This window comes from Lynx canadensis, chromosome E3, assembly GCF_007474595.2.
Source record: "Lynx canadensis isolate LIC74 chromosome E3, mLynCan4.pri.v2, whole genome shotgun sequence".
Classification (NCBI taxonomy): Eukaryota; Metazoa; Chordata; class Mammalia; order Carnivora; family Felidae; genus Lynx; species Lynx canadensis.
Window position 1 is genome coordinate 35,895,649 of NC_044318.1, and position 14,638 is coordinate 35,910,286.

Sequence of the window (14,638 nt, forward strand, 5' to 3'; positions counted from 1 at the left end):
CATGCTTTAAGTTGTATTTTTTAAAATTTTGTCTTTGAAGAACATTCAGGAGAAGGCACGGAGACAAAGGGGGCTGGGATCCTTCCCGCTTATGGTTTTTATGGGGGTGTTCTGTCCCATCACTTAATACAACGGCACGCTTATCACATTTTAAACCTTCCCCACAAAGACAGTTTCAGGGGCCTGGGAAGGGGTCGTGCTCCTGGACGTGCGTGTTCCCGCTTGCCATTTACCACATCTCATGTGTTCTGTGTGAACAGGTGGAAAATGAGCATCACAGACGTCCTGAGTGCTGACGACATTGCCGCAGCCCTGCAGGAGTGCCAAGGTAAAAGGAGAGTGAGGCAGGGGTGCGTATTTCCCACGTAGTCACACCTCCAGCAAAACCACGGAAATTAAAAATGTGAACATTTGAAAATTCGTGGGATCAGAGAATAAAACGGTCCTCAACCAAAGAACTAAAATTATAGAGATATGAGAGCTGAGCATATGGTTACATTTCCGTAAGGCCAAAGGAATGTACTAAAAGTGAAAAAAAAAAAAAAAGAAGAAGCCTGTGGATGCCTGTTGGAACCCAGTGACTGCGTTTCACCCCACCAGTTAGACCAGTGACTCTTGGCCACACAGCCTGTAGAAAGGGGGGGGGGGGGCGGCCCAGAGGAGAGGGACAAGAGATGGGTAAAAGCAAGTGGACAGGTAAGGTGGGGAGGGACACAGGAGATGCCATCACCAAGCTGCCCAGTCTTGGCTGCCTCGAAATCTTGCACCAGTCATAGCCCCCTCTTTGTCTTTGTTTTTTTTTTTTTTTTTTATCTATTTGTTTGTTCCAAGTCTTTATTTAAATTCTAGTCAGTTAACATAGGCTTTGTCTTTTGGTAAAAGTGGAGAGCAGAGCATCCTTGTAGCTCAATGATGGCCCGAGAAGGGTTTTTGATGACCTATGTTTTCAGCACCTTGGCCCCGATACAGAAGGTGATCCGGTGAGCCTGAGAATAACCCTCTCTCTGTTCTTCAGACCCAGATACTTTTGAACCCCAAAAATTCTTCCAGACATCGGGCCTCTCCAAGATGTCGGCCAGTCAGGTGAAGGATGTTTTTCGGTTCATAGACAATGACCAGAGTGGGTATCTGGATGAAGAAGAGCTTAAGTAAGTTTTGTCCTAAAGAGAGAGAGAGAGAGAGAGAGAGTGGTGTGTGTGTGTGTGTGTGTGTGTGTGTGTGTGTGCAGGGGAGGGGCAGAGAAAGAGGGAGGGAGAGAGAACCCCAAGCGAGCTCCATACTGTCAACACACAACCCAACGAGGGGCTCGAACTCATGAACCCATGAGACTGTGACCTGAGCCGAAATCAAGAGTCAGATGCTTAACCGACTGAGCCCCCCAGGCGCCCCTGGAAAGAAGAAGAAGAAGAAGAAAGAAAGACTTTTAAAAACAAAATGCCCACTGTTCGTTTCTACAAGGAAGGCGAGTTTGGCTTGCAAAGACCTTTGAATATCGCAGTTGCTGGGAACGGATGATTGGCTTCAAGAGGAAAAGAGAGGGTTAGCACAGACGTGTGTGGTCTTTCAGAAAAGTTCCATAATCTTTATTGCCCTGCAGGTTTTTCCTCCAGAAGTTTGAGAGCAGCGCTAGAGAGCTGACAGAGTCAGAAACCAAGTCCTTGATGGCGGCTGCGGATAATGATGGTGACGGGAAAATCGGGGCTGATGGTACGTTCACACCTGTACACGGCACAAAAGAACTTAGCTCCTGAAGCAACCCGGGGGATTGGGCCATGAGATCGGGCAGATGTGGTTAGTTAAAATCTCTCTTTCTTAACCTTGCTGCACTTCAGTCTTGTCATCTGTAAAATGGGCCTAATGCGAGGATACAAATGATATATGTAGAGACTAGCGTGATGCCTGGGGATGTATCGTAGAAGCTGGTCCTGTGAGTCACTCACTGTCTATGACCCAAAAAATAGCCTTCACTTGACCAGGGGACTAGCTATTGCCTGGCTAATGATTTGCAAGATGCCCGATGCAAATTGGAAATAATTTAAGGAATTGCCACTGCTGGGATTTGAGCCCCTCTGAATAAGGGAAGGATTGACATTCTCAAGTGTGTCTCATGTCAAAATGTCTATTTTTTTAATGTTTATTTAGTTTTAATGTTGTTATTATTAAGAGACAGAGAAAGAGCATGAGCATGGGAGGGGCAGAGGGGGAGACACAGAATCCAAAACAGGCTCCAGGCTCCGAGCCGTCAGCACAGAGCCTGACGCGGGGCTCGGACTCACAAACCCCGAGATCATGACCTGAGCTGACGTCGGACGCTTAACCGACTGAGCCACCCAGGCGCCCCCAAAATGTCTATTGACTTGCACAGGAAAGCCTCTTAGCTTTCAAGGGGTTAAACAAACACATTTTCTTGGACAGTAGCCCAAGCGGACAATATTAGAGAATAGATCAAACGTCATGTACGGGGTCTTCTGTGTGCAGAGCCCTATATTCAGAGTTTAGGATAACTACATGGCTGGAGGATTATTTTAATCCGATTCAGTCATGTTGCTTACACGCTTCTTAGCTACACTGTGCATGCCAACTCGGGAGGATTTATGCCTGGTCTTTATGGTGGTACTAATTGGAAATTAAAAACTGCCACTTTGGATTCTCATTTTAAAAACCTGTCCAAATGATACCACTATAACTTACTATGCAGGAGTTAATGTAGCTTCTATAGATAGTTCAGAACAAGAGTTTAGGTAAAAGAAGGTGGATTTATTTAAATCTAACCACGGAAAAATTCCAAATAGGCGAAGCGTACCAAGAACTATAAAGCAAATCTCCGGTTTTCGACTCCAACCAGTAGCAGCGACTCATCATTATTGTTACCATCATCATTGTCGTCTTTCTTTTAGTAACCTAAGCTCTTGAGGGTAAGGTTAGGGTTCAACAGAGAAAAGGGAGAAAAGGGAGTTCAAAGGCCCACTCTGTGAATTGCTTCCTATGTCTGCAGAAAGGAGGAAGAAAAGGAAGAAAACCCTCCTTCTCTATCTTAAAGTAGCCAGACAGAAAGTTGAGCGGCCCCAGATTGTGACAGGCCATTATACCAAATCCATGCATCGTCAGAGAGAAATGGCTGGGCTGACAAACTCTTTTTTTTTTTTCAAGTTCACTTATTTATTTTGAGAGAGACAAAGCCAGCACAAGCATGGGAGGGGCAGAGAGAGAGGGAGAATCTCAAGCAGGCTCCACACTGTCAGCTCAGAGCAGGATGTGGGACTCGAACCCGTGAAACCGTGAGATCATGACCTGAGCCAAAATCAAGAGTCGGATGTTTAATCGGCTGAGCCACCCAGGTGCCCCTGGGCTGACAAGTTCTCATACAAGGGGCTCTGCTACAGAGCTAAAGATGTTTGTTAGATTATGCAGGAAGATGGGACGCTCTAGACCTCCTGCACCTGCAGTCAGTGACACGTTTTTCCCCCTCCTTTTGTGCCCTTGAGTGGGGTGCCAAGCCCACCATCTGACAACCTCCTCTTCTGAGCTCTCACTGGCCACACGGCCTGTCTGTAAAATACCAAGCCATCTCCACTGACGTTTTCTCACCCTCTTCTGTTCTAGAATTCCAGGAAATGGTGCATTCTTAAAAGCCGCAGGCTGTGGAGATAGAGACAATCAGCCAGAAGGCCTCCAAAGCCCCTAGAAATGGGAAACCCACTACCTGCCCCTAATTTATGTATTCATTCCCCCGGATGTGCTTCTCCAATTTGCCCCCTGTTTTAGCGAGGTAACAAGGCAGTCACTCGTGAATTTTCGGTGGTCAGTACGCCCTGATGACTCCTGTAAGGCCCTTGGCAGACGATGCCTTTAAAATTCACCCAATAAAGATACGTTTCTCATCATCTGCTGATGTGTGGGTGTGTGTGTGTGTGTGGTGGGTTTTTTTGTTTGTTTTTTTGTTTTGTTTTGTTTTATTTTTTTGTTTTTTCTCAGCAAGGTAGGGGGATGAAAACAATCTGGGGACCGAGGCTTTTAGAAAGATTTCTGGTCCCATCAAGCCCTCAGCAAGTCACAATGGAGTGTACCAGCCATCAGAGAAAACAGGTTGGGTGGCGGGGGTGGGGGGAGTCACAAATGGCACTGTCAGGGCAGGATTTGGGTCAGGGAGTTATCAGAGTCTGAAATTAATATGAAGAGATTTATAAAGAGCGTAAAATCACTCTTGCTTATGTGTTTTCTGCTGCTGGGTGTTAGATCACCATAAGACAGCCTTAAAAGCAAATGGGACAGGACAGAAAACCATTGTGCGACTGCAGTGGCCCCAAAGCCAAGGAGACTTGCTGAGCCGGTGGGCACAAGCAGACCCGTTTTCAAGCCTACCTTTGTCTGTTTGTTTGTTCTTAGAAAAGCAAGGTATCTGAGACCCGCCCGCTCTGACCCAGCCCCCTGCCACCTGCTCCTTGTCTTTCGCAGTCACTACTTTCCTGGCTGACCCTGGGAGCTGAGGACTTCAAGACGGGGGAGCTGAGGCGTTTTCCTGGGAGCCTGCTGAAAGGCTCCCACTTTTCACTGCACCCCCCAAGCTCATGAGGCCCTGGGCTCTCCTGGATTGCTTCCATCACACCACGTAGCTTAGCGAGTTTTGAATCCGTTTTTTCAAGGGCCACGTTAGGGCAGCTTTTCAAAGTGTGAGGTGTATACGAGGGGGCTTCTAGGTGACTTGAGGGGGCCAGGGGTCAACATTTGTATTTTCATAACTACGTATTTATTTTCATATGCATTCGGAAAAAAATTCAACCGGCACAAGCACGTGATTTCTATAGCGCTGCGTTAGACTGAGGCTAAAGGGAACATCAGAGATTTCAAAGTGCATCAATTGGAAGAACAATCAAGGAATATTAGAGGTGGTATCTTGAGGGACAAAGCCCTTAAATGGCACTCCTGTTCCCTCTTCACGCCCCAGCCTTCCCGGCAGGAATCTGGCGGGTGAGGCTCTCCCCACCTCAGCTTCCCCTCCGTGTGTGCAAATGTCGCCCAGGTGCATCGGGGAATCGCTCAAAAGAGAGACATCAAGAGGGCCTTTTCGACCAATACTGATAAACCTCGGAGCTTTGATTCTTCAAACGATCCACATGGTGCCTTCTTCTCCATGCGACACCTTCTTTTATTTCACTTGGCTCCATTAACTTTTCCCAGCTAATGGTTCTCTATCCCAGCTACAACTCTAAATACCTCAGAGTGAGCCTGCGACACTCTTCCAGGAGGCTCTGGCCACCATACGCCTCCGAGAAGCCAGGTACATGATGATGCTTTAAAATAAAGGTTATGAGCTATTAGCTGACTAAGCAATCCATCACCCGCTGGAGCTGCGAAGGCAACATCGCCCTAATCTGGGTGAAGATCCTGTGTTTCTCTTATTTCTTTTCTCTCCCTCAGGAGGGTGTCTGTCTAGGGATAATGACTGGAGGGGTTATATGGAGCACCCAGGGGCCACTGTGCACTGGGTCATGATGATATCCTGCCTTGGGGAAGATCCTCAGAAGACGGATGTCTACGGAAGGAAAATTGCCACACATTTTCCACGGATAGAATTATGGTTGGTTATTCATGAATTTTATTCATTCAACTGTTTCAAAGTGACAAGTCCAATTATGCTTGCCCAATGCAGATACATTGCTCTTCCCTTGTTCCAACTCAGTTTTAGGAGCTTAATTTCAGAGTCGCCATCAAATAGATGATAAGCAGCAATCATAAGGAGCCATCTCTCTGTATTTAACAACCAAAAAGTGTTGGGTGGGATGCTTAAATAAAACAATCTTGTCTTTACTCATATCAATTTTTAATTATGTTGTTTGGATTTTGATTAATTACATTGTTGGGAGGAGGAACTCCATCTCTGAATTCAGGTAACAAGTCTGGGCATTTGAATGTATTTGTTAATTAGTGATTTTTATTTTCTGAGTTAAAATTTTTTTTTAATTTTTATTTATTTTTGAGAGAGAGAGAGAGAGGTGGGGGGGAGAGGGGCAGAGAGAGAGAGGGAAACAGAGAGACACAGAATCGGAAGCAGGCTCCAGGCTCTGAGCTGTCAGCACGGAGCCTGATGCGGGGCTCGAACCCACAAACTGTGAGATCGTGACCTGAGCCGAAGTCAGACGCCCAACTGACTGAGCCACCAGGCACCCCCAAAGCAATTCATTTTAAAATGAGTCATATTTAATATGCACCTCACCAAAGAAGAGAGAAACGGTACATAACGAAATGTTAACACTGGTTATCTCCAGCTGGAAGGATTATACAACAATGCGATAAGACTGAAGCCTTTTAAGAAACGGAGCATAGTAACTAGAGAAATGAAAAACAGATGTAGAATTCACCCAATTTTTGTCACTGAGCCAAAGTAACAAATTTTGATTTTAAAAAACTTTCACGCCAAAGATGTACCCCACACGCGAATGAATGAAAGCCCTGCATACTATTCTGTTCCTGAAATTTCTACTCATTCCTTTGGACTCATTTGTATTTTTACATACTGAGGAAAGATTTTAAATATAGCATACCCGGAGTCGAATCAAAAGTGGAAAAAAAATCCTAAAATTGTAACAATCCAGAAAAGAAATTGACAAGTACGTAAAAAACTTTATTTTTGTGCTTGCTTTCTCGATTTTTAACTAATTTGCAGATGACCACCAACCTACCTCAAGAGAGTAGTAGGATGATGTATTTCGACTTTGAAATGAGTGCATGATAGGTTACAGAAGACTGTTTTTCCTAATTGCTTCTAAAACAGGGCTGTGAAAGTGGTTTTAATTTGGACTATTTTTTTTTTTATGTTTACTCATTTTTGAGAGACAGAGACAGAGCATGAGTGGGGGAGGGGCAGAGAGAGAGGGAGACAGAATCCGAAGCAGTCTCCAGGCTCCAGGCTCCAAGCTGTCAGCACAGAGCCTGATGCGGGGCTTGAACTCACGAACCTCCAGATGGCCAAAGGCAGTCACCCAACTGGCTGAGCCGCCCAGGTGCCCCTAATTTGGACTACTTTTTTTTTTTTTTCAACGTTTATTTTTTATTTATTTTTGGGACAGAGAGAGACAGAGCATGAACGGGGGAGGGGCAGAGAGAGAGGGAGACACAGAATTGGAAACAGGCTCCAGTCTCTGAGCCATCAGCCCAGAGCCCGACGCGGGGCTCAAACCCACGGACCGCGAGATCGTGACCTGGCTGAAGTCGGACGCTTAACCGACTGCGCCACCCAGGCGCCCCTAATTTGGACTACTTTTAACTGTAATTTTGACTTACAGTTTGGTGGCGTAGTTTATCATTTAATGGAACATGATCTGAAAGCCAGTCCCCTGAATGTGCTTCATTGTTGAGGCTAACAATAAGAATTGCCAAAACACTTCAAAGATTATTGGGTGTTTTGCTGCAGCATCTGGACATTACAAAATACGTTAATTTTTAAGTATACAGGTTTTCACCAAAGTTATCCCCAGCTCAGAAACAAAGCATAGGAAAACAGCAAGGATGTGAAGGCGTCGTCTGTTTGTTCAGGTTTGCAAAGCACAGAGTTCATTCTGTGTGATGATGCAGTTTGCTTTTGTGTAATGAGTACTCGGGAATCCATTTTCAAGCAAAAACCTATCTTATATCTCTCCTGCTAATGTGAAGGCATAGTATTACTTTGCAAACACTTAAGACAACCGATGAAATTGGAATCGCCAGGCTAGTTTCCACCTGGCCTGTTAACTTAGTCACTGGGAGGATTACTCTTCTTACGTGAGGTTTAAACTGGCTTCAAAGAGAGTCCGCTTTTCCCGGTAAGGAGTAGATGCTGAATCCCTAGGAGTGCTACAATGAAGGTAAATAAATGGATTCACATCCTTAAATTATTTTTAAATTGTGAAATATTTCAAACATGAAGATGGGAATACGCGACAACATGATCCGCCTGTGCGCCTCCCCCCTCCCTCGCTTTTTCAAGCGAAGAGGCAGCCATGGTATTTAGGCTCCAGAAGTCAGCACGGGTGGTCATTTATCCGCTGGCTCCTCTCCGTGGTGTGGGGTCTTCCTTTAGCTCCCAGCTCCGGGTGTGTCTTTCCTGCTGTGACAAACTTTACCAGCTTTTCCTGGAGGAGCCCCCCCACCCGCCGGGCATCAGAGCCGGAGGCAGGGAGAGACTGATGCAAGTTCCAGTCTGTTCTCTCGGGGGCCAGCTTGTCCTCGCTCTCCCCCATTCTCCCTACCCAGCTTCCTGGCTGCAGACTCCAAACTTCAGGATCCACCGAGGCAGTCGCCTTACAGAGACTGTTTAACCGGCTCTCGCTAGCACCTGTAGAAGAGACAGGCCTATACAGGTAGTTCCTGCTCCTCAAAAGTTCAAGTTACGCCGCCTCCCTTTTACAATAAGACCTGCATTAGTATGTGGTTTCACTAAGTGAAAGAAAGCCAAAGTCGCTTTCGCTTTGACAAAGAAAGGGGAAACCCAAAAAGAGTGTTCTGGGTTGGTTTTGCCGAGAGAGCTATTACAGAGGCAGGACGGGTCTTCTGTATACTTCAGCTCAAAGTCTGAACACTTTAGCAGCCTCTCCCCTTGTCCCTCGCTCCCTAATCCCTGGCTACCACCGTTCTACGCCCTTTCTATGAGGTTTTGTTTGTTTTCTAAGATTCCATATGTAAACGATGGCATGCAGTATTTGGTTTATTTCACTTAGCATCATGTCCTTCTGGTTCGTCCATGTTGTCCTAAACCACAGGATTTCCTTTCTTTCTCACGGTGGAATAATGTTCTATCGTATACACCTGTGCCACATTTTGTCTATTCATTCTTCCGTTGGGTTGTTTCTCTACCTTGGCTATTGAGAATAATGTCACAATGAAGACGGAGTGTAGCGATCTCTAGATAAGGATTTCATTTCCCCTGGATATGTTCCCAGAAGTGGGATCGCTGGTTCATATGGTAGTTCTATTTTTAATTTTTCCCAGTACCCTCCAAACTGTTTTCCATAGTGGCTGCACCAATTTACATTCCCATCATCAGTGTACAAGGGTTCTCTTTTCTCCGTGTTCTGGACAGCTTTTTTTAAATTTTTTGTCCTTTAGAAAAACCGACCTTGGGGTGCCTGGGTGGCTCAGTCGGTTGAGCGTCTGACTTCAGCTCAGGTCATGATCTCACTGTCCGTGAGTCCCCCACGTGGGGCTCTGCGCTGACAGCTCAGAGCCTGGAGCCTGTTTCAGATTCTGTGTCTCCCTCTCTCTCTGCCCCTCCCCTGCTCATGGTCTCTCTCTCTCTATCAAAAATAAATAAACATTAAAAAAAAATAAAAAAGGAAAAGAAAAGAAAAACTGACCTAACAGAGTGAGGTGACATCTCTTTGCGGTTTGGATTTGCATTTGCCTGATGATTGATTACTGATGTCGTGCATGTTTTCACGTACCTTTGACCTTTTTCTTTGGACAAATGTCTATTTGGACAAATGTCTATTTGGACACATGTCTTGGCCCATTTTTCAATTGGGTTGTTTGAGTCTTTTTCTATTGAGTTGCATGAGTTCCTTGATATTTTTCAGATTCACCCTTATCAGATATGCGGTTTGCAGGTATTTTCTCCACTTGTTTGCTTTTGCTCTGGTTGCTTTTGCTTTCGGTGTCAAATCTAAAAAATCATTGCTGAGACCAATGTCAAGGAGCTTAACCTGTTTTTCTTCTAGGAGTTTTACTGTTTCAGTCTTTACATCCAAGTTAAGTCTTTAATTTTGCATTCAAGTTTTAACCCATTTTGAGTTGATTTTTGTGTCTGATATAAAATAGATCTAGCTTAATTCTTTTGTGTGGGGCTGTCCTGCTTCCCCATCACTGTTTACTGGAGAGACTGTACTATCCCCATCGTATATTCCTGGCTCCTTTGCTGCAAATTAATTGACCATATATGGGTTTATGTCTGGGCTCTCTGTTCTGTTCCATTTGATCCATGTGTCTGTTTTATGCCAATACTAGACTGTTTTTATTACTACAGCTTTTTAAAATCATTTGAAACAAATTTTGGAATACAGTTTAAATTCTCTAATTGGTCTGTTCAGATTTGCTATTTCTTCATCATTTAGTCTTAGGTTATACGTTTCTAGCAACTTTTCGATTTCTTTTTTTTTTTTTTTCATTTATTTATTTTTGAGAGACAGAGCATGAGTGGGGAGGGGCAGAGAGAGAAGGAGACAGAATCCAAAGCAGGCTCCAGGCTCTGAGCTGTCAGCACAGAGCCCGACACGGGGCTCAAACCCATGAACTGTGAGATCATGACCTGAGCCGAAGTTGGATGCTTAACTGACTTAGCCACCCAGGCGTCCCTTTATTTCCATTTTTATTTCTCCTTTGACCCAGTGGTTCCTCAGGAGCATGTTGTTTAATCACCTATTTGGGAATTTTCCAGTCTTCTTGTAGCTGATTTCTCCTTTCAATGTCCTTTGTGGTCAGAGAAGATGCTTGATAGGATTTCAACCTTTTTAATTTTGTTAAGATTTGTTTTGTGCTCTGGGGTGCCTGGGTGGCTCAGTTGGTTAAGCATCCGAGTCTTGATTTTGGGTCAGGTCATGATCCCGAGGTTTGTGAGGTTGAGCCCCAACTTGGGCTCTGTGCTGACAGCATGTGGCCTGCTTAGGACTGTCTCTCTCTCCCTCTCTCTTTGTCTCTCCTCTGTGTGTGCCTCTCTGTCTCTCTCTCGCTCAAAATAAACATTAAAAAGAAAACTTGGTTTGTGCTCTAACGTGATCTATCATGTTAGAAAATGTGTGGGCTTGCGAAGAATGAGAATTCTGCTCTTGGGTGGCATGTTCTATAAAAGTTTGTTGGAGACATTTGCTTTAACTTGTGCTTTATGTCCGATCTTTCCTTCTTGATCCTCTGGAGGGGGGATGAGTGAACTCAAAGACGGCAGTGGAATTCATCCAGAGGAACCAGCTCTCTCTCTGAGCCGAGCCCAGGAGTATAGCCACTGGAGGGCGCCCTTGGCCTACGTTTGCTATGGTGCTGTGGGGCTCATGTGTCTGTTGGCTACCAGAACCAGGTAATTTGGGGGCCTAGCTCTTGGGGAGTGCCTGTAAATGTTGGGGCACCATATGTGTGGATAAGCTCCTTCCAGAGAGATACCGGGAGACGTGGTTTTATTCTTGAAGTGAACCAGAGGGAGAAATCCGGTGTGTTACCAACCAGCTATTTTGGGCTCCAGGAAGGATTGCAGCCAGCCCCTACATGTGTGCTAAATTAGAAGCCAGACCCTCAGGCAGCAGCTTGCAAAGTAACAGTCAAATCCCTTCCAGGGAAAAGACTGATAGGCATTTTGCCTGCTCCCCCTGCACTGAGCTTTGGGGGGGATAGCCTTGGTGAGTGCTCAGGGGCTCATTAAGATCTGCTTCTTTGTTTCTTATAGTCCTGTGGGTCTAGTAACAGCATGGGCTTTCAAAGTTAGATGTTTTGGGGGTAGGGCTGCAGATGGGAGTCATAAAGTTGGGGTGCTAAATGTGTAGTCCAAACCCAGGAAGAGGCTAGGAGTTGAGGGTTCCGTCTGAACTGTGCCGGGGTGGGGGTTGTAGCTGGCGAGAGTGTGTCTCAGCCTTTCCTACCCATTTTGACTTGGATATTTCCTCTTTCGACTGGTGTGTGGGAGTCACTCAGCTGGTTACTGGGTTTCTTCTCTCAGAAGGAATTGCTCTGTGTAGCTGTATATTCAGTGTAGTGGGAGGAGAGACGTTCAGGGGCCTCTGTGTGGGTTCCTCTCTGTGAGTTCCCCAATTATTTGTGCAAAAGGTCTAATCTTTTTAATGTTTATTTGAGAGAGAGAGAGAGAGAATGAATGAGCTGGGGAGGGGCAGAGAGAGGGAGACACAGAATCCGGAGCAGGCTCCAGGCTCAAAGCTGTCAGCACAGAGCCCGATGTGGGGCTTGAACTCACGAACTGTGAGATCATGACCTGAGCCGAAGTCGGATGCTTAACTGACTGAGCCACCCAGGTGCCCCCAAAAGATGTAATCTTCTATTTCTGTAACTGAACTTAGTTTGGACTCCCCATCGTGCAGGTGATAGAATAATCCAGAATTAAGTCAGGCAGTTTGGCCTCCTTCTCTCCCTTCGACCACTAAGTCCTCCTCGTTCCTCTCTAGTCTTGTGGCCTTGACCTACCCCTCTAGGTCCACTTGACCTACCCCTCAAGGCCACAGCTACTTCCACTTGGTCCTGACCTTAAGGCCTCTCGGGTCTGGCTTTCTCTGGATTCTGTATATTAGTATTTGGGTATATCCTGCACCAAGTACAGCCTACTGCCTGGACGCTTATGAGGATATGGTACAGCCGCAGCACCATGCTTGATGCAGAGGGAAACTACAAGGCTTGCTACCTCCAGGCTTCACAAGGAAGCAAGGACACACCCTCTCCACTCTGCGGTCTCCAAACATACCTAGGTGTCCATCCTCCCCATTCCACCCCCCCCCCCCCCCGGCACCCAGGTCTGCCCTCCGACAGTGAGAGAGGGGGCTGCCAATGTCTACGCTGTTTTGCTCCTTTGCCTTTTGAAACTGAGAAAGCACTTTGATTTCTGGAGTTTTGTTGGTTTCCTTTTGGTTTTGATTCCTTTCTTTCCCGTGGCAATTATTTCAATTAGTTGAATGTGTGCAGAGGAGGCAAAGCATACAAGGAAGTGTGCTGGGAAGAAAGCTTGACTAACACTGTTAAGTGCCCTCGTACCACATTTATATAGTACTTTGTACTTTACAAGGTGTTCTCATTTGTATCATCCAGTGTTATTCTGCAGTAACCCTGTGAGGCAGGTACCGACCTTATTTTGCCAAGGAGGAAACGGAGATTAAAGAAGTTAAGTGATGAGTCAAAGGTCATTCAACTGGGAAATGGCGAAACCCAGAACTAAAATTCAGGGCTTCCAACTTAAGCCCTGGGCTCTTTCTACTACTTTTCCCAGAAGTATGTACTCAGAGACAAAGGAGGGACTTCTTTCACCTGGAGTATTCAAAGTATTCCTCAAGTCGCAGGGACCTAGGCAGGTGCTTTAGGGTCTCTAAGGGAGATGGGAATGATGGGAAGCAAGTAGAAAAAAAGGTGCTTTTAGGCCTCAGTCATACCCCTGGGGCTCTCATTCAACCATGGAAGCCCTGCATCTATTTTATGTATTAGAAGTCCCCAGAGACTGGGGGGGGGGGGGGGGGACAAAAGGAGGGAGGAAGGGGGTTCTACTATCAAATACTCATAAATTATTGCTTTAGTACCAAAACACTATTATCTAATGGAGAATTTCATCCACTGGAGTAAGCTAGTTGGGAAAGTCTTTCAAGAGCAAGTAATGATAACCATTTTGTTGAATAATGATGAAGTGCTGAGTACTATTGGCAAATCCATAGTCGCACTGACTTCTCAAAGCAAAATTCCTATCAGTTAAGCATTTACTATCAGTCATTTTATTTTGTAATTATTTTTTAAAAAGCGTGAGCGAGCAAGGGAGGGGCAGAGAGAGTGAGAGAGGGCGCATCTTAAGCAGTCTCCACACTCAGCAGCGAGCCCCACACGGGGCTCCATCCCCGGACCCTGTGATCATGACCTGAGCGAAATCAAGAGTCCCGGTGCTCAACGGACTGTGCCACCCAGGCGCCCCGTTAGACATTTTACAAATACGAACTAGAGTCTGGAGAAAGGCTAGGTGATCGATCGGTCCAAGGTTTCACACCCTGCGAGCGACGGGGCTAGGATTAAGTACCCAGATCTATCTCATGTCCAAATTCCGATGCATCTCGCTCCTAAACATGAAGATCTATTCTTCCAGACTGAATAAGAGGTCCCGTTTCTAAACTTCATCTGTGACAAATGAAACGACCTTAAAGCAAGGTCGTCTTGAACTTGCAAAGCGGTCCGCTGCGCGGGTTTGAACTCCAAATGCCAGAAGCTAGAAATAACGAGCTGTTCCAATCATGTCCCAGTGCAGAGCTCAAAAGCAGGGGAGTCCTCAAAGCTAAGGCAGGACGATACCCTGTTGGCCAAGGTCCGGGATCAGGCACTCCGCGGAGAAGGCCGCGTTCTGGTCCTGCTCGGACCGCGCACACTACGCCTCGCGGAGCCCGGCGCCTTCACATCTGCGCGCAATCTCCCAAGCCTGAGCCTGGGGAATTGGGGTGAGGCGCAAACCCCGTCGGGTTGGTTTGATCCAGCGGTCACCTGCGGTCTCTCAAACGGGGATTAAGAAAACCCAGAAATGCCAGGACGGACCCGGTAGATGATGGAAGTGGGCCAGTCGCCCCAGCTGAATGCCCGTCCGCCCCTACACGTGTTTCTTTCACCGCAGAAGCTTCCTTTGCGCCTTCACCTACTCCTAGAAAACTATGCCGGTTCTATTTTTTCTTCAACTACGTGGCACTCGCCTTCCGCCAGGGCAGACATCTGGGCGCAAACAGTTTCGCCTTCATCTTAACTCAGAAAAAGAGAAACACCTGCCCAGCAAACAAGGGGGAACCAACCCTCGCGGGCGCTCGCCAGAAGGGGCCGTTGGGCGGCGGGTTCTTTTTCCGGGCCGGCGGCGACCACTTCCGGGGCGGCCGCGAGCAAGGCGGAAGTGCGGTCTCCTCGGGGCGGCTGTCGCTGGGCGGGCAGAGGGAGGCTCCCGAGGCTG

General features: G+C 46.5%; 1 protein-coding gene across 1 annotated transcript; it reads left to right on the forward strand.

The window, feature by feature from the left end:
• The first annotated feature begins 267 nt into the window (after positions 1-267).
• OCM2 (oncomodulin 2) lies at positions 268-3,629 on the forward strand. The gene is made up of 4 exons (XM_030301667.1): positions 268-328; positions 1,016-1,148; positions 1,598-1,707; positions 3,604-3,629. The coding sequence occupies exons 1-4, from the start codon at positions 268-270 to the stop codon at positions 3,627-3,629; spliced, it is 330 nt and encodes a 109-aa protein (XP_030157527.1).
• Positions 3,630-14,638: the final 11,009 nt, after the last annotated feature.

Coding starts and splice junctions, on each gene's coding strand:
- OCM2 (XM_030301667.1), top strand. CDS start 268: ATGAGCATCACAGACGTCCTGAGTGCTGACGACATTGCCGCAGCCCTG. Junction 329..1,015: donor AGCCCTGCAGGAGTGCCAAG/GTAAAAGGAGAG, acceptor TCTGTTCTTCAG/ACCCAGATACTTTTGAACCC. Junction 1,149..1,597: donor CTGGATGAAGAAGAGCTTAA/GTAAGTTTTGTC, acceptor ATTGCCCTGCAG/GTTTTTCCTCCAGAAGTTTG.